The sequence below is a fragment of the Sycon ciliatum genome, chromosome 3 (assembly GCF_964019385.1).
Source record: "Sycon ciliatum chromosome 3, ocSycCili1.1, whole genome shotgun sequence".
NCBI classification, from domain to species: Eukaryota; Metazoa; Porifera; class Calcarea; order Leucosolenida; family Sycettidae; genus Sycon; species Sycon ciliatum.
Genome location: NC_088645.1, coordinates 32,804,316 through 32,831,804, shown reverse-complemented (window position 1 = coordinate 32,831,804; position 27,489 = coordinate 32,804,316). Strand labels below are relative to the sequence as shown.

Here is a 27,489-nt window from a genome sequence, read left to right as displayed (position 1 = left end):
AAAAAGCCCCGTTCATACTTCATTTTGTGTACGGGGAAACGCCGGTGAGAGTGTGTGTGTGTGTGTGTGTGTGTGTGTGTGTGTGTGTGTGTGTGTGTGTGTGTGTGTGTGTGTGTGTGTGTGTGTGTGTGTGTGTGTGTGTGTGTGTGTGTGTGTGTGTGTGTGTGTGTGTGTGTGTGTGTGTGTGTGTGTGTGTGTGTGTGTGTGTGTGTGTGTGTGTGTGTGTGTGTGTGTGTGTGTGTGTGTGTGTGTGTGTGTGTGTGTGTGTGTGTGTGTGTGTGTGTGTGTGTGTGTGTGTGTGTGTGTGTGTGTGTGTGTGTGTGTGTGTGTGTGTGTGTGCGTGCGTGTGTGTCACTACGCCTGATGTGGCGGAAAAGTTGACTTGGGCTCGACTTGTTTGGCCCACCACGCAGCTATTGTTGCACATGTTGTGAAACATTTCTCGCATGCAAAATGAAGATATATACCGGGCTTATGTCAAGTCAATGTCTGTGATTACTGTACATTAGGCACCGGCGGATTATGCCGGCATAATTATTAGCATAATTTGGCGGTTGAAAATTTGGAGCATAATTTGGCATCCTTTCGGAGGTAGGAGCATAACTATTATGATTGTACCACAGTTCTAGTATGTAGGCTACAGAATTGTGTACAATGCACCTGATCAGCGCTATCGCGCTAGTGATCTGTTTGGTAAAGGGTTTGGAGGTCATGCAGATATAGTTTTCAGTGAAAAGCAGGGTTTTATGACTATAATGAGGTATCCCGAGGTGGACGAGATAGTGATGGGTAGTCCGCAAACGGACTCTGCGTACATGTACATTATTCATGATACGAAGTCGTGACCGGCTCGGGATTTTAGCAGCCGTGGCTGTGCAGGCTATGGATATTGCTCTAATAACTAGAAAATATCAAGTGAGGTATTGTTGATGTTTGATCATGATGGAAGGAGAGGTGGAGCTACGAGAGAGATGTGCTGATTATTCGCAGGGTGAGGTTGACATCGGTTGGACGAGTATGACGATTACGAAGACAGTCAGTTGAACATGATAATTTTGAAAGGCAAACAAAATTTAGCTTGTAGTGAATAGAAGATGCAATGTTATCTCTTTTCTTTGTTGATCTCTAGCATGCATAGACACTTTGGTATGGGGATACTCATGTACATGTATTTTGTTGTACTTATGGCCAATTGCAAGTACATGTACGAAAAACGCACAATTTTCCAAACTTTGAGGCTCCATAAGTACAACGTGAATGCATATCCCTGCGTGCCAAAGCATAATATGAGGATTTTGCGAGCATAATGCGAGAATCCACGAAAGCATAATTCCATGATTTCGCGAGCATAATCCGCCGGAGCCTACTGTACATGCTCATAAGCTCAGCAACCGCGCCCAGAGCTCATTCGTTATCTGGGTTCGAGGATTCGTGAGAAATTTGTAAAGAGCCCAATTCATACCAGGAATGCAATGTCTCTTCGTTCGTCGACTGTTCCCAGTGCAGTTTCGCCTCCTACACATGTCGCCCTGGTGTGCGAAAGGCCTATTTGCGGAGTAATGCTATCCGTATTCAATGATGCCTGCACCAACACCATCATTCATCGCGCATAAATCATACATTCGGCGCTCAAACGTGTACAGCAGTGCCAGTAGTATGCAACACGAGGCTCACCTGGTCGGCCGCTCATTCCGGACGTTGATGCCAACTATCCGCCTCTCGGATGTTCTAAGAAAACTTGCAGGCACCGTTTCGCTAGTAGCGCTCAGCACGCCGCAACCTCAGCAGATCACCCCCACGCCAAGAAACGTCGCTGCTCACGGCGAAGCATAGTCGACGCCGGGTGCACCAAGGCGAGGAAGTCGTTGCTTCTCCGCAAAGATAACCGAGTATCGGGGGCGATACAGTGATGTGCGCGCGGCGCAATTCGACCGAGGAAACTATCAAGTGGCGAAGCAAAATGAACGGCCACCATTCAAGAAAGCCATTTATCTCGACATATTCTATGCACCTCAGTGGCATGCAGTCTCCTAGATCCTTTCTTCTCGGAGCAACAACAAACTTTTTCCAAGCATGATTCATCTGATGGGGGCTGACTGTAGCTGTCGTCATCCATTCACGTGACTTCAGGCGATATGCTAGGCGTGTGCGAAACGCGCGGCACTAGCACTATCAACGTTGCCAAGGACGACAACGACAAAAGTTACCTAAAAAAACCTACAAAAATCAATGAATCATGTAAACAAACGAAAGCCGATGTACATTTTGGGGGTCTTCACCATTCACCAACGGTAGAAACAGCTACTTCTTCAAGTTCTAGTCTAGTCTATAACCTGATAACTGTAACTGTAAAAGGCTAAGTAAATTGATGCTTCCGAGAATAATAAAAAAATTAAATAGCAACTTACTTCTATGTACATGTACATGTCATTTTCCTCCTTGCAACTGCATGCTATCCCGACAGGCTATGTCATCAAGCTCAAGCTTGATGCATGCTGGACCATGCAGTGCTGCATATTACCAAGACGTAGAACTGTTAGTATTATGCCTCTACCCGCAGATCCCTCTACGGTACACACACCCCACGGGCCGGCACACGCAGTCATGCGAGAACTCGCGCAGTCAGTCTTTGATACACAAACTGTCGTAATTCAACCAACAATGCGGCAGCTAGAAATAGCTAATAGATGATGTTACAGAGAAAATGGGGATAGAGCAACTACAAGTCTATACATACTGGTAGTGCACTTGCCAGAACAGCAGCCCCAGAACTTGCCGAGTTTCGAGAGTACTTCAAAGAAGTAGCATGATAATTATTACGACGGAGAAACTAGCAAGGAGAGTGACCCGCTGAAGAGGTGGGAAAGAAACATTCTCGTGAAAACAGGAGCCGGTCGCTTCAACACAAGAGAGCAGCAAAGGCAGGAAAGGAGACGCACACAACTGCCTGCAGCGATCATCAAGCTCGACAGAGCAGCGGCAATGGATCCGGAGAAACGGCACAAACACGCCCAGGGCAAACGGCCAATATCGAACCTACAAGATAATAATCAACACCCACACACACTAGCTAGGGAGGAATGGGGCCGGTAAAAGACACTGACAGCGGCCGCGAACACGACAACACCCACCCACACAACGTCATTATAACCTTGGAAAACATTTCTAGGACTGCAAAACATATCAGAAAACAAAACCGAATGGAACGCGCAAGCAGATAACGGAGAGTATTGCTTCGTAGTAGCTGTGTACAAGCAATGCACAAACAGAAAGCAGCCACAGCAGCAGCTAGGAGGGGAAGGAGGCAATGTGGCACTATATCAAGAGCATGCGTCAACGCTACTACAAGCTACAGCAGACGCACGGACATGCAGGAAAACTCAGACGCACACGGGCAGACATACCATCTGTTCCGGAGCATGCGTCCGTCGCCGGTGCTTCGCGATGCGACCATCACAGATACGTATAGTCGGTGAAACGTAAGAACAGAGGAAGAGAGGTCGGGAGAGAGAAAGAGAGGCCGGTCTAAAGATAGATGGAAGCTACGCGACATGCGAACGCACAAGCAGCAGTCGCGACGCAAAGCTCCCAGCGTGCGCCTAGCGTAAACATCTGTGCTCAAAGCAACAGCGATCGCGCCGCTGCTTGTAAATGAGAGCAATGAAGGTCAGATTGGTAAAGGAGGCAGTGCATTTTTTTCTCCGTCCTGCACAGCACTCAGTCGCTCCACATCAATAAAAGTCGGCTCTATACTGCAGATGTGCAACACACATTACCACAGAAACACCTGGTAAGCAGCCATTGTAGAGCACAGCCGCGGACGCACTCGCTCAGAAGCGCGGAATCCAGTGCTTGGCGAGCATCTCAGATGTTGCTCTCTCCAGTGTACTTGGATGCCTGCTCATGGTGCTGCTGCAGACGCTGGCGGCGGAAGTTCTCGTAATGTACCTTGTCCGTCTTCTCCTTCAGGTCTTGCATGTGTGTTCTGAGAACAGGGGCACACACACGGGTGCACAGACACGCGGACGGACACACACAGATTAGTTATTAAGCAATGATCTAATGGAAAACAGCATGCACAGGTTGTACAAACGCAAACACCCCACCCCACACACACACACCACACACATACTGTAGTGTTGCGTATAAAAGTATGACCTGTAAAGAAGCCGGTTTTTTGAAGCACGCCGTGACACAGAAGCATGATTTGAATAGAGGCCGCTCTCTGGAAAGTGCACATGCAAGGACATGCATGGCAGTATGCACTACACAGTGTAGACTGATGATGTTGACGTAGAAGCATGGTTTGAACCCCGGCATATACGACCGTAAGCACCTGCTTTTATACGCGACATTACGGTATACAAACGCACATGCAGACGTACACACACACACACACACACACACACACACACACATACACACACCACACACACATACATACACACACACACACACACACACGTAACACTCACTTGATGAGCATGTCGCGGAGCTGTGAGAATTCGCAATGGTCGCGGTTCTCAACTTCAATTACACCCCACCGTGTCTGACGCCCATACACATCCTTGTTGCCCACCTTGATAGCACGGTCGCTACCAACTACACCGAACGGAATGAGAGCCTGTATGGCAGAGGGACACAGAACAAAGCAAGCTACGTGTAAGGTAAAACGGAAGAGGTTGGCGTAGAGCAGAGCTCTCCGGCTTCAGGCGACGAAAGAACTTTTTTCTTCGAACGCTCACTCTTTGCTTTCATGTCTGTGTGGTTCACACACTGCACTTGCCTATGAGCAGAATACATATCAAACTGGAGTACACATTTCAAAGTCTGACCGAGCCATGCCCACAAATGGCACACATGTTACCAAGAGTACATAAACCAGAGTGTGCAACTCGGGATGGTTCCTGTGGGAGCGTAATTCGTGCACTACGTCATTTCTGACGGCATGGTAAGCCACAGGTACGGTGAAAAGTTGCGTAACCAGTCGCGGTGGTGCAGTTCACTGAGTTTGTCCTGATTTCGGTTTTTTGAGACGGATAGCCTGGTGACTTTACTTGTCGGTGGATGTACGCAGCGTACACAGTCACACAAAACACCGAAATCCTGAAACAGGACGTCTAAAATCAAGCAAACTTGGCTGATTTCCGGGCTATGAAACATGAAAATTTGAGCTGTACGCAAGTCGCGGCTTGGCTGATCTCATCAGGGTGACGTAGTGCACGAACTGCGCTGTTTCAGATCTGATATGCACAGTTGCACACTCTGGTTTATGTACTCTTGATGTTACCTTATACCCCCTGCCGAACACACACAGCCATCACAGCAGCAACGCCAGCATCAGCAACAGTGGCAGCAATGGCAGCAGCAGCAACAGTGGCAGCAGCAGCTATGGCAGCAGCAGCAGTGGCAGCTGCAGCAACAGTGGCAGCAGTGGCAGCAGCAGCAACAGCTATGGCAGCAGCAGCAGTGGCAGCTTACGTCAATCGCGTCGGCGAGCGCCTTCTCTGCCTCATCCTCAGGGTCGTAACCTTGTGGGTAGATACGGATATTGTGTGTTTTGATGTCCTCACGAATCTGTGACGCGCAAAACACCAAAAATAGAAGAAAAACAAGTGACTAACTAAACGTGCCAAGTGTGGCCTAGAAGTAGCCAACAAGATTTACGCAAGTCTCTATGTTAGCTTAGCAAACCAGGCTGCGGACCGCGTTAAGAGACCAAGTGGGAACCACAAAATACCTAACTCAACCACCACCACCACCACCACCACCACCACCACCACCACATCGGAGAACATGCCTCATGCCTGCATCAAGCACTCACCCGGTGTTTGAAGCTGTCTCTCTCCTCGACGGTCAGCGTATCAGCCTTGGCGATGACCGGCACGATGTTGACACAGTCGTGCAAGTGACGCATGAACTCGATATCCAGTGGCTTCAATCTAGACAAACGACAGATGAATGCAACGCAGTACACACATATCAAGGCCCAAGAACGGTGCATATCGGCAAGAGAGGGGGCCATGATAAACACGAACACCGTACGAATACAAGGCAAACCCTTGCACGTGCACAGCCGTCCTACTAGTACGACACAGATCAAACTACAGTTCTTACCAGAGAAATCCAAACTCATGGATATTTTAGCGCCACTTTCGAGCACACAGTACAGTGTGTGTAGTGTTAGGGCTGTGCATCGCTTGGCGCTATTTTAGTCCCGAGGTTGGATTTCTCTGGCCAGTCCCGCACGTTATTATCACTGAGGCTTGGGGCACACGCTCGTGTGGATCTGGGCATAAGGGCTGATGCAGGCGCGTTTGAACTTACGCATGACCCGACGGCTGGATGAAGTACAGACAACAGTGTATCCGTGAATCGGGAATGAAGCGCTTGCGGTTGATGCTCACTTCTTCGGCTAAGTACAGTTCAAACTGCTCATTGACATAGTCCACGATCGGTGTCCAACTGAACAAACACGAGAAAGAGAATAAGAAAATACATCTAGTTTAGCAGAAATTCCTCTGATAGCATGCACCATACGTGACTTGCTCAACTCAGATGTTCACACACAAATGACGCAGTAGTTGAACAAAAACAAAGCAACTTCAAAAGCAGCAAATGGAATGGCCCTTCGCAGTTGAATGCAGGCTGCAGGCTGGTCGGCAGTAACTCTCTGCCTCTGGTAACCATGGTAACATACATGTACGTTTGCATTATTGCCAGTAGAAGTCACACGCGGTCATAACAACACGTCCTGATTACATTTGAGCCCGTTGAGTTCTTTGTCCATTGTTGTTCTCACATTTTGCTGATTGCAAATAAAAACTTTGCGTCGAGCAAATGGAATGGTAGGTAGCTTTAAGTCAGCCAGTTGCAAGTACATGTAGTGGACTAAATCTACTCACCAGTCTTTGTTATTGATCTGATCACCAAAGCCAGGTGTGTCAGTGATGGTCAGCTTGAGTCGAACACCTTTCTCCTCAATCACTACACACACACACAAAACACGCACGTACACGTACAGACACAGATAGACACACACACATGTGAACAAACATACAGAGTATGAATGGGGATATCACCACACACTGGTCAGTGCAGACAGCCATGTTCTATCAATTTTAACACACAGAGACGCGTGCATGCGCACACAAACACACCATGTACCATGTATACGCCCGTAGCAAGAGAAGCACGCAAGTCTGCAAATGCACTGGATGTGCACCCACAGATTTTCTCTTATAGCCACGATAGCGAACAAGATCTGAATGAGACAGATCAAGACAAACACACACACACACACACACACACACACGAATAAATGGAGAGAGGGAGAGGGAGAGACAGACCGACAGGCAGTGAGAGAGAGAGAGAGAGAGAGAGAGAGAGAGAGAGAGAGAGAGAGAGAGAGAGAGCGCGCGAGAGAGAGGGAGACAGTGAGGCATTCCAAGACTCACCGTGACTAACGGCATTGATATCTACAGTTGACGGTATTGGCGTCGTTACTTGCATACACGACGGTCGACTGACCTTGGCCTTGAAAAGAGTATTTACTAGTGTTGATTTGCCCATACCGGACTCGCCTGCAGCAAACAAACACAAACACAATGGCATGAAAAAACATTGATTCTGCTACAGAAAAAGGGCTTCTTTAATACGTCAGTGCTGTTTGATGATCGCCCAGTGCGTGAAACATTTCAAGTTACAACGAGACAGTCTACCGGCTCCTGTTTCTCTGTAGGGCTTCAATGTACGGCTTTGAAAGTGGTACGGCACAATTCCTAAATTAGTCTTCGCTACCGTGTTATTGGGAAGAAATTCCCGTTTGGATTTTGCGAAGTAAAACAAAGTATAAAAAAAGAAGAAGAAAAAGCCTCAAGTGTCAAGGCAGTACTGGGTGCTATCACTACCTGAAATACCATGATCTGCTCAGAGTACAGTGAAACTTCAGTATATTACCGTAAAGTCTTGTATAAAAGCCGCACTTGAATAGAAGCCGTCCTCGAATAGAAGCCGCAATTTTGGGCCCATCAAATCACACATAAGCCTGGTTTTAGTGTTGACAAACATAGAAATACCTGTCTTGTAAAGAAGCCTGTCTCATATAGAAGCCTGCAAAATTTCGCCAAGAAAGTCATAGAAGCCGCGGCTTTTATACAAGACTTTACGGTAAATGTACCCCAGGGGAGAGGCAAAGATCTTTTTTTTTTCAACCAAGGCACAGTACATGTACGTGTATATCCAAAGTCGGCTGGACTGGAAAAGGAGAGACGGGGCTCTAAAACAAGTGATCTGCAGCCAATGCAAAGAGATGGGCTTACCTACTACCATGAGATTGAACTCAAAGCCACGCTTGAGCGCTTTCTGCGTGATCTGTGTTTGCAGTGAGTCAAAGCCGACTGTTCCGCTAAGAGGTGTCTTCAGCTGACCCCACTGGGTGGTGCTACTCATTGTCTCCGTCATGATCTCCATGAAATCGGGGAATGTCACTTCACCTACACAGCACCGGAGTTTGAGAAAGAGAGAGAGAGAGAGAGAGAGAGAGAGAGAGAGAGAGAGAGAGAGAGAGAGAGAGAGAGAGAGAGAGAGAGAGAGAGAGAGAGAGAGAGAGAGAGAGAGAGAGAGAGAGAGAGAGAGAGAGAAGGGACAGACAGCGAAGGAATTATGATTTACGAACTCAAACACACGCATGCACCCAGAGATTACTCACCAGCAAACACACACAATCATACATGGAACCACTGTCAGCACAGAAATTCGAGCAACACAGCATACCGTAGTGTCTGTATAAAAGACTGTCGAATACAATCATGTAGACATGAAGGGTGCAAAACGCGACATACTAGTATCCGTTTCATCACTTTTCGGAAATTGGCCCAAGAAGGATTAATTTGATGGGTGGTTTGCACTTACATCCGTATTGATGCTTCTAGTTAGGGTTTGAATCAAGTGAAGAGGCAGAACTGAATCCAATGTTCAGACCCGACAAGCTAACACAGTTTCATTTAGATTACATTAGAAAATGCTACAGCATATAGAGATTAAGGCAACAACAATGCATCAACAAGTTTGGGCAGAAGGCCAAGGTTCTGTTGAAGAGTCCCACGAGAACGTCGAGATTGATAATGGAAGAGCGTGGGTACCTATCTTGGTTTTGCCACTTTCTTCCAGGTGGAACATTGACATTCACCAACAAAGTACACTGATCCCCAATTGGCAAGAACCAAGGAGGAACTACAAGCCCAGAGTCCCGTCATCCCAACTGCTGCAGAGGCGGGACCACCCAAACGCGGGAACAAGTTTCGCCAAGAAGCCAAGCCCCTCGTTAACTTGCCACTAGAGCAAATCGTTATCGATGAGCTGCACCTCATGCTCAGGATAATGGATGTCCTCGCAGACCATTTGCTCCAGCAAACAATGCGGCTAGATAAGGAGGCCAAGTCCAAGACACTTGCTGGCCCACACACTGAAAAGCTGGCCACCTCATGCTCAGGATCACAGATGTACTGACCGACAATTTGCTCCAGCAAACAATGCGGCTAGATAAGGAGGCCAAGTCCAAGACGCTTGCTGGCCCACACACTGAAAAGATGGCCACTTCCATCAGTGCCTGCGGTGTCAGCTTCAGTGTGTGTAAAAAGACCAATGCAAACGGCTCGGGTAGTGGGCGCCTGGATTCCACCAGCCTCATGGGGCCAGGTGACTTTTACTCCAACAAAGTACACTGATCCCCAATTGGCAAGAACCAAGGAGGAACTACAAACCCAGAGTCCCGTCATCCCAACTGCTGTAGAGGCGGGACCACCCAAACGCGGGCACAAGTTTGGCCAGAAAGCCAAGCCCCTCGTTAACTTGCCACTAGAGCAAATCGTTATCGATGAGCTGCACCTCATGCTCAGGATAATGGATGTCCTCGCAGACCATTTGCTCCAGCAAACAATGCGGCTAGATAAGGAGGCCAAGTCCAAGACACTTGCTGGCCCACACACTGAAAAGCTGGCCACCTCATGCTCAGGATCACAGATGTACTGACCGACAATTTGCTCCAGCAAACAATGCGGCTAGATAAGGAGGCCAAGTCCAAAACGCTTGCTGGCCCACACACTGAAAAGCTGGCCACCTCAGGCTCAGGATCACAGATGTACTGACCGACAATTTGCTCCAGCAAACAATGTGGCTAGATAAGGAGACCAAGTCCAAGACGCGTGCTGGCCCACACACTGAAAAGCTGGCCACTGCCATCAGTGCCTGCGGTGTCAGCTTCAGGGTGTGGGAAAAGACCAATGCAGACGGCTCGGGTAGTGAGCGCCTGGATCCACCAGCCTCATGGGGCCAGGTGACTTTTACTCCAACAAAGTACACTGATCCCCAATTGGCAAGAACCAAGGAGGAACTACAAACCCAGAGTCCCGTCATCCCAACTGCTGTAGAGGCGGGACCACCCAAACGCGGGAACAAGTTTGGCCAGAAAGCCAAGCCCCTCGTTAACTTGCCACTAGAGCAAATCGTTATCGATGAGCTGCACCTCATGCTCAGGATAATGGATGTCCTCGCAGACCATTTGCTCCAGCAAACAATGCGGCTAGATAAGGAGGCCAAGTCCAAAACGCTTGCTGGCCCACACACTGAAAAGCTGGCCACCTCATGCTCAGGATCACAGATGTACTGACCGACAATTTGCTCCAGCAAACAATGCGGCTAGATAAGGAGATCAAGTCCAAGACACTTGCTGGCCCACACACTGAAAAGCTGGCCAATGCCATCAGTGCCTGCGGTGTCAGCTTCAGGGTGTGGGAAAAGACCAATGCAGACGGCTCGGGTAGTGGGCGCCTGGATTCCACCAGCCTCATGGGGCCAGGTGACTTTTACTCCAACAAAGTACACTGATCCCCAATTGGCAAGAACCAAGGAGGAACTACAAACCCAGAGTCCCGTCATCCCAACTGCTGTAGAGGCGGGACCACCCAAACGCGGGAACAAGTTTGGCCAGAAAGCCAAGCCCCTCGTTAACTTGCCACTAGAGCAAATCGTTATCGATGAGCTGCACCTCATGCTCAGGATAATGGATGTCCTCGCAGACCATTTGCTCCAGCAAACAATGCGGCTAGATAAGGAGGCCAAGTCCAAAACGCTTGCTGGCCCACACACTGAAAAGCTGGCCACCTCATGCTCAGGATCACAGATGTACTGACCGACAATTTGCTCCAGCAAACAATGCGGCTAGATAAGGAGATCAAGTCCAAGACACTTGCTGGCCCACACACTGAAAAGCTGGCCACTGCCATCAGTGCCTGCGGTGTCAGCTTCAGTGTGTGGGAAAGACCAATGCAGACGGCTCGGCTAGTGGCTGCCTGGATTTCACCAGCCTGATGGGGCCAGACAAGAAAACCTTGTTGAAGAACCTGCGCCAGAAGCTGAAGGGAGGCGGCGTACCGAGTGTAAGCAGAGAGAATAAAGTTCTGCTCATGCGGACGGTAAGTGTCTTAGACATGGATGTGTGAAATTACAACACACTCTGTCGGGGTGAGACGCCTATGTGCAGGGGACATCAATTGCAAATCACACTCAACCGTACCAGCTGGATCGACTTATCACAACTGTTTCATTGAATGATGAACAGAAAGATGAGGAACCATGCAAACATTCGTGATACGCCGATCCAGCTGGTACTGTTGTTTCCGGTTTTAAAATCACTGTGGCCTCGTGGCTTACAGGCGATTCACAGGACGCGCAAACTCACGTGTATCCATAGAGATATACTCGTGTGACTAAAGCGCGAGTGAAATCTTGCTGAACTTGCTTGCAGGCCATATGCCCACGTGTGTGCTGTGCGCGCGTGCAAAATCAGCAAAAGTACTGGAGTATGTAACTCGAGTATGCTCGAGTACACAGATGCATGCGAGATGTGCACGTGTCTGGTGTACGTGTGAGTCCGCAAGGCCGCCTGTCCACTTCCGCACAAACGTGTTATCGTGCACTTTACACGTTCTGTGAATCGCCTATTATCTAGACATCAATTGAACTAATGCCTATTAAAAAAGAGGTAGACCGTATGGACAGCAACGACTATGAATATTTCGTTTTCGTGCGCTATCCTGTGTGTGTGTGTGTGTGTGTGTGTGTGTGTGTGTGTGTGTGTGTGTGTGTGTGTGTGTGTGTGTGTGTGTGTGTGTGTGTGTGTGTGTGTGTGTGTGTGTGTGTGTGTGTGTGTGTGTGTGTGTGTGTGTGTGTGTGTGTGTGTGTGTGTGTGTGTGTGTGTGTGTGTGTGTGTGTGTGTGTGTGTGTGTGTGTGTGTGTGTGTGTGTGTGTGTGTGTGTGTGTGTGTGTGTGTGTGTGTGTGTGTGTGTGTGTGTGTGTGTGTGTGTGTGTGTGTGTGTGTGTGTGTGTGTGTGTGTGTGTGTGTGTGTGTGTGTGTGTGTGTGTGTGTGTGTGTGTGTGTGTGTGTGTGTGTGTGTGTGTGTGTGTGTGTGTGTGTGTGTGTGTGTGTGTGTGTGTGTGTGTGTGTGTGTGTGTGTGTGTGTGTGTGTGTGTGTGTGTGTGTGTGTGTGTGTGTGTGTGTGTGTGTGTGTGTGTGTGTGTGTGTGTGTGTGTGTGTGTGTGTGTGTGTGTGTGTGTGTGTGTGTGTGTGTGTGTGTGTGCAATTATTTGCAGACGTTCGAGGATATTTTATGCCATTCTGGGGAAAGACGAATTCACCAATGGCAAGAGAACTCAACTCGACAAAAAGGTACAGGTGTGACACGGAGACTGTGACATTTTGCCTTGTATTGTATTGTATTTTATTATTTTACTTGGGCATTCCCAACAGACCCTAAGGTCTTCTTACAGGGTGCCCAAGATGAATGACTTTGTTAAGTTCTGTATGCAGCTGGCCTTAAAGTGCCTCTAGATCTTTTGATTACACTGAGCTCAAAATCTCAATTTCTCAAATTTGGCGCCTGGCGCGTTTTGCATCTAAACTCTCCACATGTAGAAGCCTGTGTCGAATACAAGCCTGATTTTCAAGGCGCACTGGCGGCATAGAAATACCTGTTTGAATAGGAGCCTAGCCCAGACATCAGTTTCTTCAGGAAAAAGCCCGGCTTACGTACATGACCTTACGGTGTGTACAAGTTTCACAGTGGAGATATGTAGACTGGGTAAACGGCTCTAGCATAATCGTGCAGTGCTAGCTTGGGCTTCGCATCGCTCAATCTCTTATCGTTGGGTTATTTTCGACTCACGAAATCGTCATGCCTTTTACATTTTTGTACTGTTTCGGATAGTTGCCGTGGCTGGCTATAACTCTAAATTTCACATCCGTTTGTTGTTTGTTATCGGCAGTCGTCTCAAGAGCCATGAAATGTTGAAAACTGTAGTGTCTGGTACAAAAGCCAGTCTCATACAGAGGCCCGTTTTGAATACAGTCAGACCTCGCATAACCGCACACATCCGTTTTCCACAAAAAATATCCGGATAGGCGAGGGAACCGGATAATCGAACACGCATACTGTATGTATGCATGGCATATGCTGTAAATCGGTAGCCAACGATTTCCTTCCGGACGGCGAGGGGTCCGGATAACAGAGGACCGGATAAGCGAGGTCTGACTGTACAAGCCTGATTTTGAGATGCACTGTCGGCACACTAGCCCGATTTTAGTGCTGATATACATATACCGTAAAGTACCGCCAGAGCGCCCCACCAGCTCGTCCTTTCGTGGCCGCCTTGTGGAGGTGGATTCCTGCCTGTAGGTCATACGACACGGACCTTGTACAAACATTGCACATTGTGCAGTCAATCCGTACCCAGGTTACCTTCGAGCATCACATAAAAGCATACCAAGTGTGACCTTAGTACACGAAGGTTCTCACATCGTGCAAACTTAGTAGCATCCTGCCATACGATTTTCTTCCCTTGGCTGTAAAATCAAGGTGGGGCGCTCTCGCGAGACGGGGCGCTCTGGCGGTACTTTACGGTACATAGAACTACCTGACTTGAACAGAAGCCTAACCCTGACATCGGCTTCTACAGGAATACGCCCGGCTGTTAACTTTTACGTGACATTACGGTAAAAATTTAAAAAAAACAAATGGATGCGCTCAGCGCTCGCTTCCCTCACCTTTGTGCGCGCGGATGTCCACGCGGGACTGGACCTCCTGCATCTCATGGTTGGAGACGGAGCCGAGAACCTGCTGTACCAGATTGGGAATGGCCGAGACGGCCACTAGACCAGCATCGTTGGTGTCCGCTTCTTGGAACGCACGCACAAACGCTGCAGTGGAGAACGAACAGAAGGCGGCACAAAGAGATTCTCATTCGAAAGTAAAACATATTTTTGGAAGTAACTAGTTGTCAAACTAGTTGCCCCCCCCCCCCCATACCCACGGAATGTGCTTGGATGGCGACTTCGCACAGGATTGGTGTAGACCCTCAAGCATTTAGACACGCCACGGCCGCACTCTCCAGGGGCGTAGGCCGCGTAGCTCGAACATCTGTGGTGTGGTGACAATGTGCCGGAGCATGTCCGTGGTGTGGTGACAACGTACCACCGGCAACCTCATAGTCATAGCCGCCAGTTTGCCTATCTTGACTATGTAGTACGTATGACGGCTATTCTCTGGTGTGGCGACCGGACTACGTTGACTGTACACCAGCCACGACAGCACTCTCCAGGGAAAACGACGCCGTACAGAACAGGGCAACGTACAGAGGTGAGTTGTTTCCCCCAGGCCCCTGCACATGTCACTCGGCCAGGCGCATGCGCATTGCACAGCCAGCTTCATTGGAACAACGCCAATTTCCAGCAAAGCCCAGAAAGACGATGTCATCGGTTCTGTGCAAAACGTGCACACATTATTGGGGACATTTCTTGGTAGCATCAAGAGTAGATAAACAGGAGTGTGCAACTCACGGATGGGTTGGCCCACGGCGGAAATTTTCGTTGACATAATCTTTCCCCGGCGCACTCGCTCGAAGTTTTGCCTCGTGCACTTGGCCGGGCTTTACATTACAAGGTCGGTGCGCAGCACGCGCTCTCATACCGCTCTGTACCACACGCGTCATGTTTTCCGAAAAAGGTGACGTGAACAAAAATTTCCGCCATGGGCACAATCAGCAGATTGTGCAGAAGAGATGCAGAGTTGCACACTCTTGTTTATCTACTCTTGGTAGCATACAACAACAATTGTTGTACGGATCAGTGCTCTATGCATACCGCATGCCTCGTGTTCTTGACTTTTCACTTTTTACTTGTTCAGATGTGTGTGAACTTGCTACATTCTTGATGCTAAATACTGGAAGTAAAACAAAAACAATCCTTGATTTACACCAACATCAGGGGCGTCGCACACGGTACGGTCACTACGGTATTGACCGTACCACTTTTTGCCCCAGATACCCCGTGAATCAACAAAATACACTGATCTGGGATCTGAAATTCCAAAATGTTGGCTCAGTTACCACTCCCCTACGAGTAAATTGCACTTCACATGGCTGAGTGACCGTACCACACTAAAATACCCTCCGACGCCCCTGAACATGCTGTACAGAGTTCTAGAACACAAACGTACACACAAAGCCTCAAAAAATGTTATAGTTCTAATAAGGTTAGTTCTCCATAGACCAGACACTGTGTAGTGTGTGATTCGTGAAGACGACAATCGTAATCATTCCGGGCCGCTCACTATGCGAATCAGACGCTGCGCACCCGCCAACTTTCGCTTGGGTATCGATCGCTAGTCGCTAACTAGCGACACCATTTTCCCTGGGGCCGTGTCGATGGAGGGAGTAACGAGAGAGTCTTCGTGCAAGGAAATGAAATTAAACTCACACACGTGCGGATATGAAAAGAAAGTTGACGGACGGCACGCGATTCTCCGTCACAATTGCCGGAGACGCACACTTTCTTCCCGGCATCAAATACTAGACAGCAGAAGCTGCTACGCTCCGCCATGCAGCGGAGCACCAAATGATGCACGCACAGTGCAGTTCGTCTTCGAAACAGTCGTAACTTACTTTCCAACCACACCGTACGTGTCAAAACGATCGACATACACGTCCGCTTTAGCCTAGTTTAGGCCACGCTATCGCAGCGGATAGGAACAACGATGGCTTTCAGGACGCGCGAAGAAATGAACAGAGCGAGACGGAGAGTACAGTCATGTAGCTCCCTCTCCACGCGGGAGAGATAAGCAAGCAGAACGGTAAGACGGAAAGGGGGCCTAGGCTTACCTCTTTCCGCACCCTTCAGCGGAACATGCTCTGAGCCCTCGGCGGAGTGAACTCCAAGAATCATGACTGAGCGAAACGAGATTGAAACAGCAGCCTCGCAGAAACAGCAGCAAAAACAGCTCCAGAAAGAAGGCAAGCTTGCTAGCTCCGAACTGAGGACGATTCGATCAGAAAACGACCTGACCCGCTTGAACAAGATCGCTCGCAGCGTTCGTCTCCAGCTCTGGTATGCAGCGTTGAGAGAGATTTCTTCCCACCCGCCGTGTCAAACTCAAAACGAGAGTTCCCAGGATTCAGAGGAAGGAAACCTAGCCCAGAACTCGACATTGCCATGGTTTACTCGCTGAGTTTTACGACCCCAAGCATAGGCAAAACTGGGTGTCAGACACAGAAACGAGCAGGTTTACCTCCCGCGCTGTATCAACACGAGCCGTTTTGTCGTGTTGCCGTGGTGAAGTGCACGTGCACCGGCAAAACTCACGTGTACTTGAGCAACAAACAACACAGGCGCACAACAAGCGCGGGGATGGTCTGATCGACTTTTGCTCCGACAAATCGACGTACTCTAGACAGTATGATCGACAAAAGAAAGGCGCTGAGAAGCTGAAGGCAGTGGCAGTGAAGAACAAACTCTGTACGATTTTTTACCACAGTCGATCTTGTGAAGTAACTAGTTGTGCGCATTTTACTTCCCCTCCACAGCAGTCTGCTATAAGTCAACGACGGGGCAAGAGAATCGCGTCGTCGACTTCCGCTAACCATCGCATTCAATGATCGCTGGTTGGCAGCTACTACTAGTAGCTCGTCTTCATCCAGCGACTTACCGTTGAGTTATTTATTACACGAGTTGAATGACACTGTCTGTTTAGTCGCTCGTCTCAAAAGTACTGAAAAAATCATAACGTCGTAAAAGTTACTAAAACGACATGTCGACAGCTCTAGCGTGGCTGGCTGGCTAGAACCACGCATTTCGATGGCTGTAGTACCATCAGTAGTGCCATGCCAGTACCACAAGTCCGACCCTCTGAGCTAGAAATAAAGAAGAATGAGGCAAGCCCATGAAGTCGGTTACCCCCTCGTGTTCTCACCTTCCTTCTGGCGAGTTGTCAGCTGCTGAACGTTGTAAAAGTTAGACGGCGCAATGAGGACAGAGCCATTGGAGGGGACGGATGAAGACATGTCATTCAGGCGCACACCACGACGCCAGCCCAGCCAGTCGACACAGTGGAGCAGCGGCGGCGACAGCGAATCCGCGCAGGTCACGGCAGCGCGGCCACACACGGCACACAAACAGAGACAGAGAGGGAAACGGAGAAACGATCGACTGTCGGCAACTTACTAGTCCAAATATAAATTCATTCTGCCCTGCACCAGCGGCAGGAGCAGGACTCAGTAAGATTTTGTCGAAGCACTGACTGTGCGAGGCAGAAGCTAACTGCACAGCACTGATCACATCGATCGTAGGGTTGTGCTACGCCCAACTCGGGCGAGCCTGGCCTAGGCTGCAGGCTTGAGCAAGATCAGATGTGGTGACGCAGCGGCAGCGTAACGCCAACCTGCGCTGAACACCAAACGGCCTCTCCGCACTCAGCTCAGCGTACATCACCAGACAAGTGATGGTATTCGCTGCATAGCGGCACCAAGCTGTCGGGAAACTCTAGACGGTCGGCCGGCCGAAACGCTACACAAGGTGCACAGAGAGAGTGCACCAGAAACAGTACTTACCAGCGGGGACGACATAGCAATCAGCTACTCGCAACAAACACTCCAGACTGGCTATTTCTCCGGCTCAAAATAATAACTACAAAGTAACAAACGTCCTCAAAACAACGCACCAAGAAGTCTTTTTCTCATCACTTCGCTTGACTGACATAACACGACAGTAAAAATCTTCACTCAGGATCAATATGTACTGGCCTATGCTAGGCTAGGCTAGCGCCCCCGATCCCCGAGGAGACGAAAATAAATGAAATGAAAATCTGGATGTCAATCGTGTATCGTATCGCGATGTGCGGAACGACAAACGCCACATGTGCACAGTCGACTAGTCCGGAGAGAGAGCGCTGTGCAGATTGTTCATTGTTTGTAGTCGAAGAGCAAGCGGCACTCACACGAAATTACCGCACGGCATGGCAGTGTTGACATGCCTCAGGACGCCTGTCGTGGCGCGGGTGAAATGATGGACGAAGCAGCTGAAGTGAAAGGCCAGGACCACGTGGCGGATAAAATCCTGTCACTTCTTGCGAAGATTCACCAATCAGCTGTTGTCGACTCAATATTGGCCAAAGTGTCACACGTGCTGCATAGTGAGTCTTGGATCTTGCACAGTCGTGCCTCAGGCAGGTGTTGCTGACCTTATTAAAATAATAATAATAATTGTTATGTTCTTCTCCTGCCAGCATGCATGCTAGCATAGGCCGGTAATGTTCCTTCCTGATGAGAGTTGTGCAAAAAACTAGGCAATTCCTCGTCCATCACTTGTACTGGGTCCTGTACATAATAATAATTGTACTTGAAGTAGTCACATGTTTCCTCTAATAGGCTCTATGTCCATCACGTAACGTCGTTCTTCCATGTACATGGCATGTACACTAAAACCATTATGAAAATGTCGATTCAGCTGATCCGGTTGATCGCTATTCATTATTACAATCATGTAAGTAGTTGGCATTTTACACCGTATGGTCAGCATGGGGAGCATAGGCTAGGCAGCATACAGGCATTGCTAATAGTATTACTAATAGCTAGCCAGAACACAAAAATAATCTTTGGAATGCGGGGATGCATGGGGTGCATGGCTAAAGCAAAACAAAAAAACAAAACCTGAACCCAGAAGTACAATGCCATGTAGTCACACGAATGTCTTTGGACATGACATGGGAGGAGTAGCAGACATGATGTATACACTACATCTGAAACTGAAGCAAGATACCGCCGCAGTGGCATAACAGGCTAACACAAACAAGAGAAGATAGTAGCACTGCATGCACAATCACAAAACAAAAACAAAAACACTATGATGTGGATTCCCTTGAGCAATACCGTCGGATTCAACCGGCACAGCCAAATGTTCAATGCTGTACTCAGTCAAGACAAGTGTGCCCAGGTCTTGCACAGCTGGCCAGAGTGCAGTGGCCACGGGCAACGCTGCCATGCAGCCAAGAATTCATCCCAATGGCTTATCCAGTAAAATTGTGCCGCACACCAGCCCATATAAGGAGGGATTCAGCTGCCACATGCATGTACATGTTCACTGTGAAATGCAATGATTTGAGATTTGAAGTTGCAAAGTGTTTAGAGAGAGGTCCTAGGCACCCTGATATGCTTGTTCTTTCAGGTCCGGTGCCACTGATACAGCCAAGGCCCTACCAGTTTTTACCGGCTTTCACAGAAACTGTTCTTCGTGTCCTGTAAGGCCTACTGTACTAGCTGTTCTTTCGGGCCCGGTGCCACTGATACAGCCAAGGCCCTACCAGTTTTTACCGGCTTTCACAGAAACTGTTCTTCGTGTCCTGTAAGGCCTACTGTACTAGCTGTAGACATCTGTTGCTAGCGGAATGTGCAGCTGAAACAATAGTGAGCATAAACTGTGATGCACACAACTACAGTCCATGCATCGGAAACTGGCCCGCTGGCTTTTGAAAGTCGGATTTGGGCCGAATTGAGGATCAAAAACCCACTTTAAATCTCAAAAATCTGGGTTTTGGATCTGCTTCTCCATACATTTTGCCATGGCATACCTTTCCTAATTTTATAAAACCTGGCTGAATTTCTATTTCCCTGTTCTTGGACTTTTCTGGCCTCAAATGTGGCAAGGAGTAATTGCACGGGTCACACAATGCAGGATGTACTGTTATTGTCACGATATCTTCAACTATGTGAGAGAGACACCAAAAAGTTAGGGTGCCAGTTTCCAATGAATGGACTGTAGAGATGCATCTTCCCGGGATATAGAAATAAAATTGGCCATGGGAAAAGGATTGGACCTGTAGCCGACCGACTTGGAACAGCAGCGCACCGCAGGAGCTGGCTCCAGCCCTGACTTTGATGACCTGGATCGGCATTATTATGAAAGACTGCTTTTACTGAGATAGCTGGGCAACATGTGTGGTGCACGGGGGCGGAGTTGAACCGACGTACATGTGCGCACTGCGCTACGCAATACTGTAAAAGCCATATTATATAACGAAGTGCTAACTCTAACGAGTTAACGAGGAGAAATCTGTCGTTAAAATAGAAATCGTTATACAGAAATTGATACATAGACTGCCCTATTGAGCGTTTGAGAATGAGACAGAATCGTTACCTTTGGTACACGTAAACCAGTCAATTTTGGGAAATCGTTATACATGCGCCTCGTTAGAATAATGGCTTTTACAGTACGTGCCAGTGCAGGTATGCCTGTGGATGAAGATGTGCACAATCCAGCACGGCAAGCCTGATCCTTCGTGTGGTCGTACAAAGTACTGCACTTGAGAGCATTGGTCTAATTCCCACCCTCTCTACCGTGAAACCAGCCGGGAAGGGACATGGCGTGGGTGGAGGGGAGGGGGGATCAACGGTCACGGGTGTTTAGCAGTGGTCATTCATCAAGATGACGGAAAATCCGAGGGTACAAAAATTTCGACTCTGCCCACATAACATTGAATGTGCGTTGTGAACGCGAGTCTCGCGCCAGCAGTTCCAGGCACGCACCATCTACATACAGGCAGTTCTGTAATCTGGCTGTAGGAACGACTTTTTTATTTTTAGAATGGATATTTTCGGCAGAACATTGGTCACGTTTCCTTGAGTAATGGCTTTTCTCGCACCAGCATTTCCTCACCACACTCTCCCTTCCAGCGTATTGATACGAGTATCTGCTCCTGAATAGAAGTCTCGGTCAGCACAGTGGGCAAAGGCAGAATCACATTGTTGAAATACTTTGCTTTTCTGGATATTTTTGGTCCTTTGAGGCGTACAACTTGAAGTGACAAACTTGAGACCCCCGCGCCACCAAAAAAAACTAGGACGAGCCGCAAAGTTTTGTTTGACTTTCGATGAAAGAATGTATACGGAAGCGGGGATAAAAGTAAACTCTCGTGGCTGTAGCCAAAACTCATACTCACATAAGAAACAGTGACGGGACTTCGGCAATTCCAAGGAAAATGTACGCACAGCCATTTCACAATGCAGACAAAACTACGAGCTCAAAAACACTTCAACTCTCAACAAAGGACACACGAAAGAAGACGTGGACGCAATGTTCTCGTGTGGACTCCAAAAAAACCCGAATTTACTCCGACAGGTGCTGGTTCAGGGCAAATTGACGGTGTTGTGCCTGTAGTGGTTTGCTATAAGCCTTCGGTTTTAACGATTCGTTTTACGGAGATTTTCCATGCGTTTTGAAATTAATTATTTGTATTATTTTATGCTAGCATGTCTTGTGATAGTGCCGTACTCGATTAGCACAACGTGAATCCACATTACGTCTGTCCATTCTTGCTAGGGTACTCATGCATGCACATGTCTGCCTTTACCGTACACCATGCGTTGCATTCGTGTCCTTTGCCGGATATTTGTACTCCTTTTATTGCGCGTTGTAATTATTACATGTTTGTACATACGCTATTGCGCACTACACATTTCTTATCTTCTCTTTGTTATGGCACAAGGATTGAGAGAATCTTTGAGTAGTCTAGTCTTCACCATGTCGATATAACGACAATTCGCGAATAACGACAGAATTTCCATGCCCAGAGCAAAATCCCATCTAACTGTAATACATAATATTATAATGGGACTTCGGGTATAAGGACACTTTGCGAATAAGGACACTCTTCTGATGCCCCGCCGAGTGTCGTTATACGCAAAGTTGACTTTAGTCTAGTCTTCACCATGCGGTTTGGCCTTTCGATGTTCTTCTCAATACATAATAACATTGTAGTCTGAGTAATTTTCCTGTGGATTCCTGGTGGATTTTAGTATTGAGGTGCGTTAGACGCATTACATCGTTTGATTTCGACCATAGCATGAGGAAATGTTCGGTACATCCAAAAGCGTACCGTGGCATTTTGCATAATATCACTGGCTATAGTTCATGCACTGCAACCACTTGTGAAATACTAAGTCTTTATGATACCTATATCAGTGCTGCCAAACCGTCCGATTTTTGAAGGCTCTTCCGAAAACCGGTCCGAAAAGGGAAACGTCCGAAAAGCAGCCAAAATGTCGGAGATCATTACTTTCCTATGCAGAAGTCCTGTATTTTCACTTTTCAGCGCAGTTGAAGGCACAAATCACTGTACATTTGCTTCTAAAAAGGCTAGCGCTTGGCTGTGGAGTGCAAAGTAACATCAAGAGTACATGAAAACCCGGTTTTCATGTACTCTTGGTAACATGCCTGGATCGGGCTGGATGGCATGTACTCTTGGTAACATGCCTGGATCAGGCTGGATGGCATGTACTCCTGGTAATATGCCTGGATCAGGCTGGATGGCATGTACACTGACTCTGTACAGACTGTCAGTGTGCGACCACACCATGCACACTCATCGTTACAAAATTCATGACAACTCCGGGGTTACCATGGCAACGAAGCGAATTTTCGTGGTGTTTTCGGCGATATTTTGAATTCTCTGTAAAAAAATTGCCGAGGAGAAAAATTCGCACCATGTGGCCAGCCTTGGCGGTGAAGGGTGTCCGATTTTGGGCGAAAATTATTTGGCAGCACTGCTACAACTACGAGCCATCCCCGTCAGCCTATGGTACTACGTGTCGCCAGGTCTCTGTGTGTCACACTGAACTCCATAATTATAATGATTGTGTGTACTGCGTGCTGAAACCTATGCATAGATCCTCACTGGGTCACAGTAGGTGTTATAAGACCGGTTCGCCCTCTAAGACCCTCTAGCACAGACACAGACATAGTAATTATAGGCGCAGACACACACACCACACACACACACACACACATCGAGTACATCTTACTCTTAGGCCTACATCGTAGATCACTCACAATTGTACATGGGATTCTCACGATGCAAACTGGGCGTCGATACGCCTGCAGATCAAACAGCAGGGAAATATGGGAAATGTTGAGAACCTTTACTACGTTTGTAAGTACGAATGAGTGCGTCACAAGGTTTGTGTTCTGTTCTGTTCACCGAACCCTACATTTCGACCGATTGCTCACGATCTGAACTTCGAGATCTCAAACCCTCTGAAGTCTAATCTCAAAAGGTTTCCTGCGAGTGCCTATAGCATTTGATGTAAGAGAGTGCTCGACTCGGGGCTGACTTACTTTTCCGTGCGACGGGCTGGTCGACAACCACCATACTGACCCTCCCGCTGCTGCTGGTCGACATGTTGTGACCACAGGTCGACCAAGACTGACTGGATGCTGGTGCAAATCTACGCCGCCACGAATCTATGCTATGGCTGCCACACCAGCTGGTCTAGAGTCGAGAGTGCTCCTCGAGGAAAGACGGAAGGCGAACTCAAACAGACAGATAAGACTTCGAACTCAATCAGACAGACAAGACTTCGAACTCACTTCCTGATCTCTGTGTGCATGTGGTTTTCTTCTGAAGGATGAAATAATTCCGGGATTTCGAACGTGCAAGCATATGACTCCATCAACTGTCACGGTGGCGCGGCGGTGCTGAGTGTGCTCTTGACAACTTTCTTGGAGTTGTAAAGATACGACTCGGTGTACCGGACATGACAAGTCAAGAGTCTTGACTTGTCATGTCCGGTGCAACGAGTCGTATCTTTACAACTCCAAGATGTTCAGTGCATGCAGCGCAGTGGTAGCAAGAGTAGTACGAGGTGAATAGCAATTTCTGGACATGAAAATAAAATAGAGGCCCACTGGCTATGTGTTTTACATTTTTCATATCCTTTTGTATCTATTGTATGGCCTAATCCTTCATCTTTCCAAATATGTGACAATTGCTCATGCTGTGAACCCAGAGACTTTATAGCAGGTTGTTTTCGACAGGCCAATTTTTTGGCCTAAATTTCACTGTATGGAATTCTGGACATGAAAGTAAAATAGCGTCAATAGGCATCCTATACTGCACCATTTTTGTTATTTTTTCTATTGGTGGACTGCAGTTGGCCTCTTTACACTTCCAGCCAACAGGTCCAAGACTGTACAGCGGCTGAAGTGGAGTGCACATGGGGAAGCCAACGATTCGTCCATTACTTCTTATTTTACTCAAAATTCAAAATTCTCATGCGACATAGTCTCACAAAACTCGTTGAAATGCCTCCCAAGAAAAGGCTATCAACAAGGCACCGACACAAGGAGAAACTACAACAGCTCAGCTGCCAACTACAACAAGAAAAAACTTCATCAACCTGACTGACTTGACTCTGCACGCGACGAAAAATTATTTTACTCGAAATGTCCAGAAATGTACAATGTCCAGAATTAGCAATTCACCTCGTACGGTAGTAGCAGAATTTATTATTTTGATAGGGAAGGCCCTACAGACGTTGCCGTCTTGTTACAGGGAACCCTAAGTGCTCTTTACAGAGCGAAACAAAAACGGATAGATGCTCAACCTGACGACACGAGGCAGGCAGAGAATTCCACCTATCAGCGCCAAGGAAAGAAATAGAGAACATGCCATATCTGCTATGTACAGTGCATACACCTCTGATGAGCCTTTTTTATTATTTTGCAATTTTTTATTTTTTTCCACCTCTCGCATATGATTCTGGAAGTTGACCTGACGCGAAACATAGATATAAAAAATGATGGCCTTACAACTTTACATGTATGTACTGTTGGCGCAAGTCAGGGAGTCGTAAAATACCGGTATTTTACGACTCCCTGGCGCAAGTCATAAAGCAGGGCTGTTGACATGTTGAGTCTTGTCCCTATTTGTAATTTCTCCTTTTTCGGGACATCTGGGCCCGACCCCGAGACAAACTCGGGGAGCCACACAGTCGGGACGAGACGGTACATCACACAGACTCATTCCCACATCACATGCATCCACGTCTCTCCCCCCCCCCCCCCCCCCACACACACACATGCACACACCTGCAGGTAATCACACCACCACGCCAAGCCTCGGAGAACCAAACATCTTGCAAATACAAATACGTGTCAGACTACACGCACCTGTTCCCTGTACTGTACGATCAGGCAGACAACTCGACAATGTCACAAGTGAAAACTAACCTAAAGGCAGATAACAAAAGGCAGATCAGCCAGCCAACATGCACTGCACACAACGCAGTGAACATCAACAAAATACGGCCTTGAAAACCCACCGAAGGCACCACCATCAGTTGTTGGAGAGGGGGGAGGGATGCTCTCTTGTAGCTGGAGAAAAAGAGGCAGAAGGCAAGCCCGGTGACGGTAGGCTACCGCACTACGGCTAGTTCAACAACTGCCTGCGCCAAGCACAAACAAACGCGGCTCGACAATCAAGGCAGACAACGTTGGCAGGCGGGATCAGTTGGGAACAGGATGCGTGCGAGCATACGGCGTGCCATTTACGTCTCCTCACCGTGTCACTAAAAATGAATATAAAACACAGACCCTGAGTAAATTTGCAGCCTTGGTCGGGGGTGGGCTAATGTGCAGATCTACAACGGCCAGTGAAGTGGGTTTGGATATTGGTGAGCCAGCTGGCTTGGTGACGAGTGAAACAAAACAAGTTTCGATATTTAAAAAAAAAGAAGGTCCAAGCTCACAGCGGAAGGTGGAGGGCGAGAGCAGGGGTGCAGCGGGAGTACGACGGGTTGTGTGGGGGCCAGCCTAGACACGGATGTGGACGGAAACGGAAATGATCGATCGCAAATCACAGTCCCAGCTGCATAAGTTAATCCAATCTGTCAGTTGTACGTGTATACGGCGTACTATAAAAAATAACCAAAAAAGATGAAGGAAAAGATAGGTATGGAAATTCCAGCAATTTTTCAAGTGCCTACTATTGGTTGGTGATTGAGTTATTTGTTTGTCATGATTTTTTTGATGAAGCATGGGTGTCTTTTGAAAATGGGAAAGTTTTGTAGCGGATGGACGAAAATGAGAGAAGCAAGCAAATCAAATCAATTGTCGAAATCAGCGCACCGAGCCAGTCGATGATACGTTGATAGCCGTTGGGATACGGCTAGTGGGCCGTTGTGTCACGTTGTCTGCCGATGGGTGAGCCCACTCACGCTGTCTGCTGATGGGTGAGCCCACGCGAGCAGTGGGAGCACAATCAAGGATTCCCGTGCGCAAGAGCCAACACCAGCGTGGCATCACGGCGTCCGCAAGAGCTACGTCAGCAGGACAATACCGCGGTGACTGCAGTTGATGAACATCAGTCTGTGAAAACACTGCACGTAACGTCAGAAAGGATCACTGTGGGGTGATAGCATGGAGCCGACCTGCTTACAGATACATTCCGCTGCAGCAGTAGGGGTATAGCTAGCAACTTCTTCAGCATTCAGTCTTAAGCGGGATCTACGGTACGGTCAGATGAAGCCGTGCTAGTGCCCATCGAGCACACTACAGGAGACATCAAATGCACATGTCATCTTTCTTTCGTTAGCTGACGATAGCAGATACGACGATGCTTCCGTGATGAGCTGGAGCTAAGGCACGGTGGAGGTACTGCTATCGGCTTGTAAGACCATAACGATGTGACCAACGCAGCACGATGCAATCACTCAGCTTGCAGGCTGCATCGTGATGTGACCTACGCAGCACGATGCAATCACTCACGGCGCACGACCGCATGGCGTCGCAAAGGAGCGACAGGCCGGTTTTCAGCGCCGAAGAGTTAGCCAGCATTCTTTGCCAATAGGGCTCATGCCGCTTGCTGGGCTATAGTGCCTGTATGACACAACAGTTAGAAGGAGTGGGATAAGAGTGCGGTCCAGTATCTATACCTGCATGCACATTCTACATGGTCTCTTCCGTTGTCTCCTGCTCTACGAAAAGTCCGTGAAATCTCCGTGGGCAGAGTCGCCGTAGTTGATGGCCTTCCGTCGAATTCGGCCAATCGTGCGCAACCGCTCGACCCAGTTCGAGCAGAAGGTCTCCTCGTTTCCCTTCTTACGCGTGTTGCGGATCTGTGATGCCAGCTGTACAACAGTAGAGACAGAGATCAAAACAGAGGGAGAGAGAGAGAGACGAGGATCACAGATAGAAGAAAGAAACAGGAAAACACCTACATTCCAACCTAAAATAACTTCCGAAGCCCTTGTGCCATGTACTACCATAGAATGGGGTGGAAAACTATCGCGTGTCATACCATTCCAAGCAAGCATGCAAAGTAATGTAATCGC

At 48.2% G+C, this 27,489-nt stretch overlaps 3 protein-coding genes across 7 annotated transcripts in view; all 3 read right to left on the bottom strand.

The window, feature by feature from the left end:
- The window catches only part of LOC135812007 (protein KATNIP homolog), a 33,285-nt gene extending 31,202 nt beyond the window's left edge, over positions 1–2,083 (bottom strand). The window contains exon 1 of the mRNA XM_065325305.1: positions 1,675–2,083. Within this exon, the coding sequence (XP_065181377.1) occupies positions 1,675–1,690 (16 nt within the window). The 5' untranslated portion in view covers positions 1,691–2,083. The remainder of the gene's footprint in view (positions 1–1,674) is intronic.
- A 539-nt stretch (positions 2,084–2,622) lies between these two features.
- On the bottom strand, positions 2,623–23,640 carry LOC135812006 (neuronal-specific septin-3-like). 5 transcript variants are annotated; one of them, XM_065325300.1, is made up of 11 exons: positions 23,495–23,640; positions 23,210–23,254; positions 14,102–14,254; positions 8,322–8,495; positions 7,458–7,583; positions 6,906–6,987; positions 6,328–6,465; positions 5,825–5,942; positions 5,482–5,577; positions 4,476–4,624; positions 2,623–3,985 (listed from the first exon to the last, which is right to left on the bottom strand). In XM_065325300.1, exons 1-11 carry the CDS (start codon positions 23,556–23,558, stop codon positions 3,865–3,867), a joined length of 1,266 nt encoding a protein of 421 aa, XP_065181372.1. In that variant the 5' UTR covers positions 23,559–23,640; the 3' UTR covers positions 2,623–3,864. The 5 variants fall into 5 exon arrangements, with proteins under 5 accessions (XP_065181372.1, XP_065181375.1, XP_065181374.1 ...); XM_065325303.1 differs by lacking the exons at positions 23,210–23,254; positions 23,495–23,640 and adding exons at positions 17,301–17,322; positions 17,938–18,151; XM_065325302.1 differs by lacking the exons at positions 23,210–23,254; positions 23,495–23,640 and adding exons at positions 17,301–17,325; positions 17,938–18,149.
- A 1,651-nt stretch (positions 23,641–25,291) lies between these two features.
- The window catches only part of LOC135812004 (tuberin-like), a 39,169-nt gene continuing 36,971 nt past the window's right edge, over positions 25,292–27,489 (bottom strand). Inside the window, exon 39 of the mRNA XM_065325298.1 lies at positions 25,292–27,285. Coding sequence (XP_065181370.1) covers positions 27,133–27,285 — 153 coding nt within the window. The 3' untranslated portion in view covers positions 25,292–27,132. The remainder of the gene's footprint in view (positions 27,286–27,489) is intronic.

Bases quoted from the DNA above. Each gene is read 5' to 3' on its own strand.
- LOC135812006 (XM_065325300.1), bottom strand. From the start codon at position 23,558: ATGTCGACCAGCAGCAGCGGGAGGGTCAGTATGGTGGTTGTCGACCAG. The intron at 6,988-7,457 runs GTGAGTCTTGGA...GTGTGTGTGTAG, and splicing joins TATCAATGCCGTTAGTCACG to TGATTGAGGAGAAAGGTGTT. The intron at 5,943-6,327 runs GTAAGTTCAAAC...TCGTTTGTCTAG, and splicing joins ATCCAGCCGTCGGGTCATGC to ATTGAAGCCACTGGATATCG.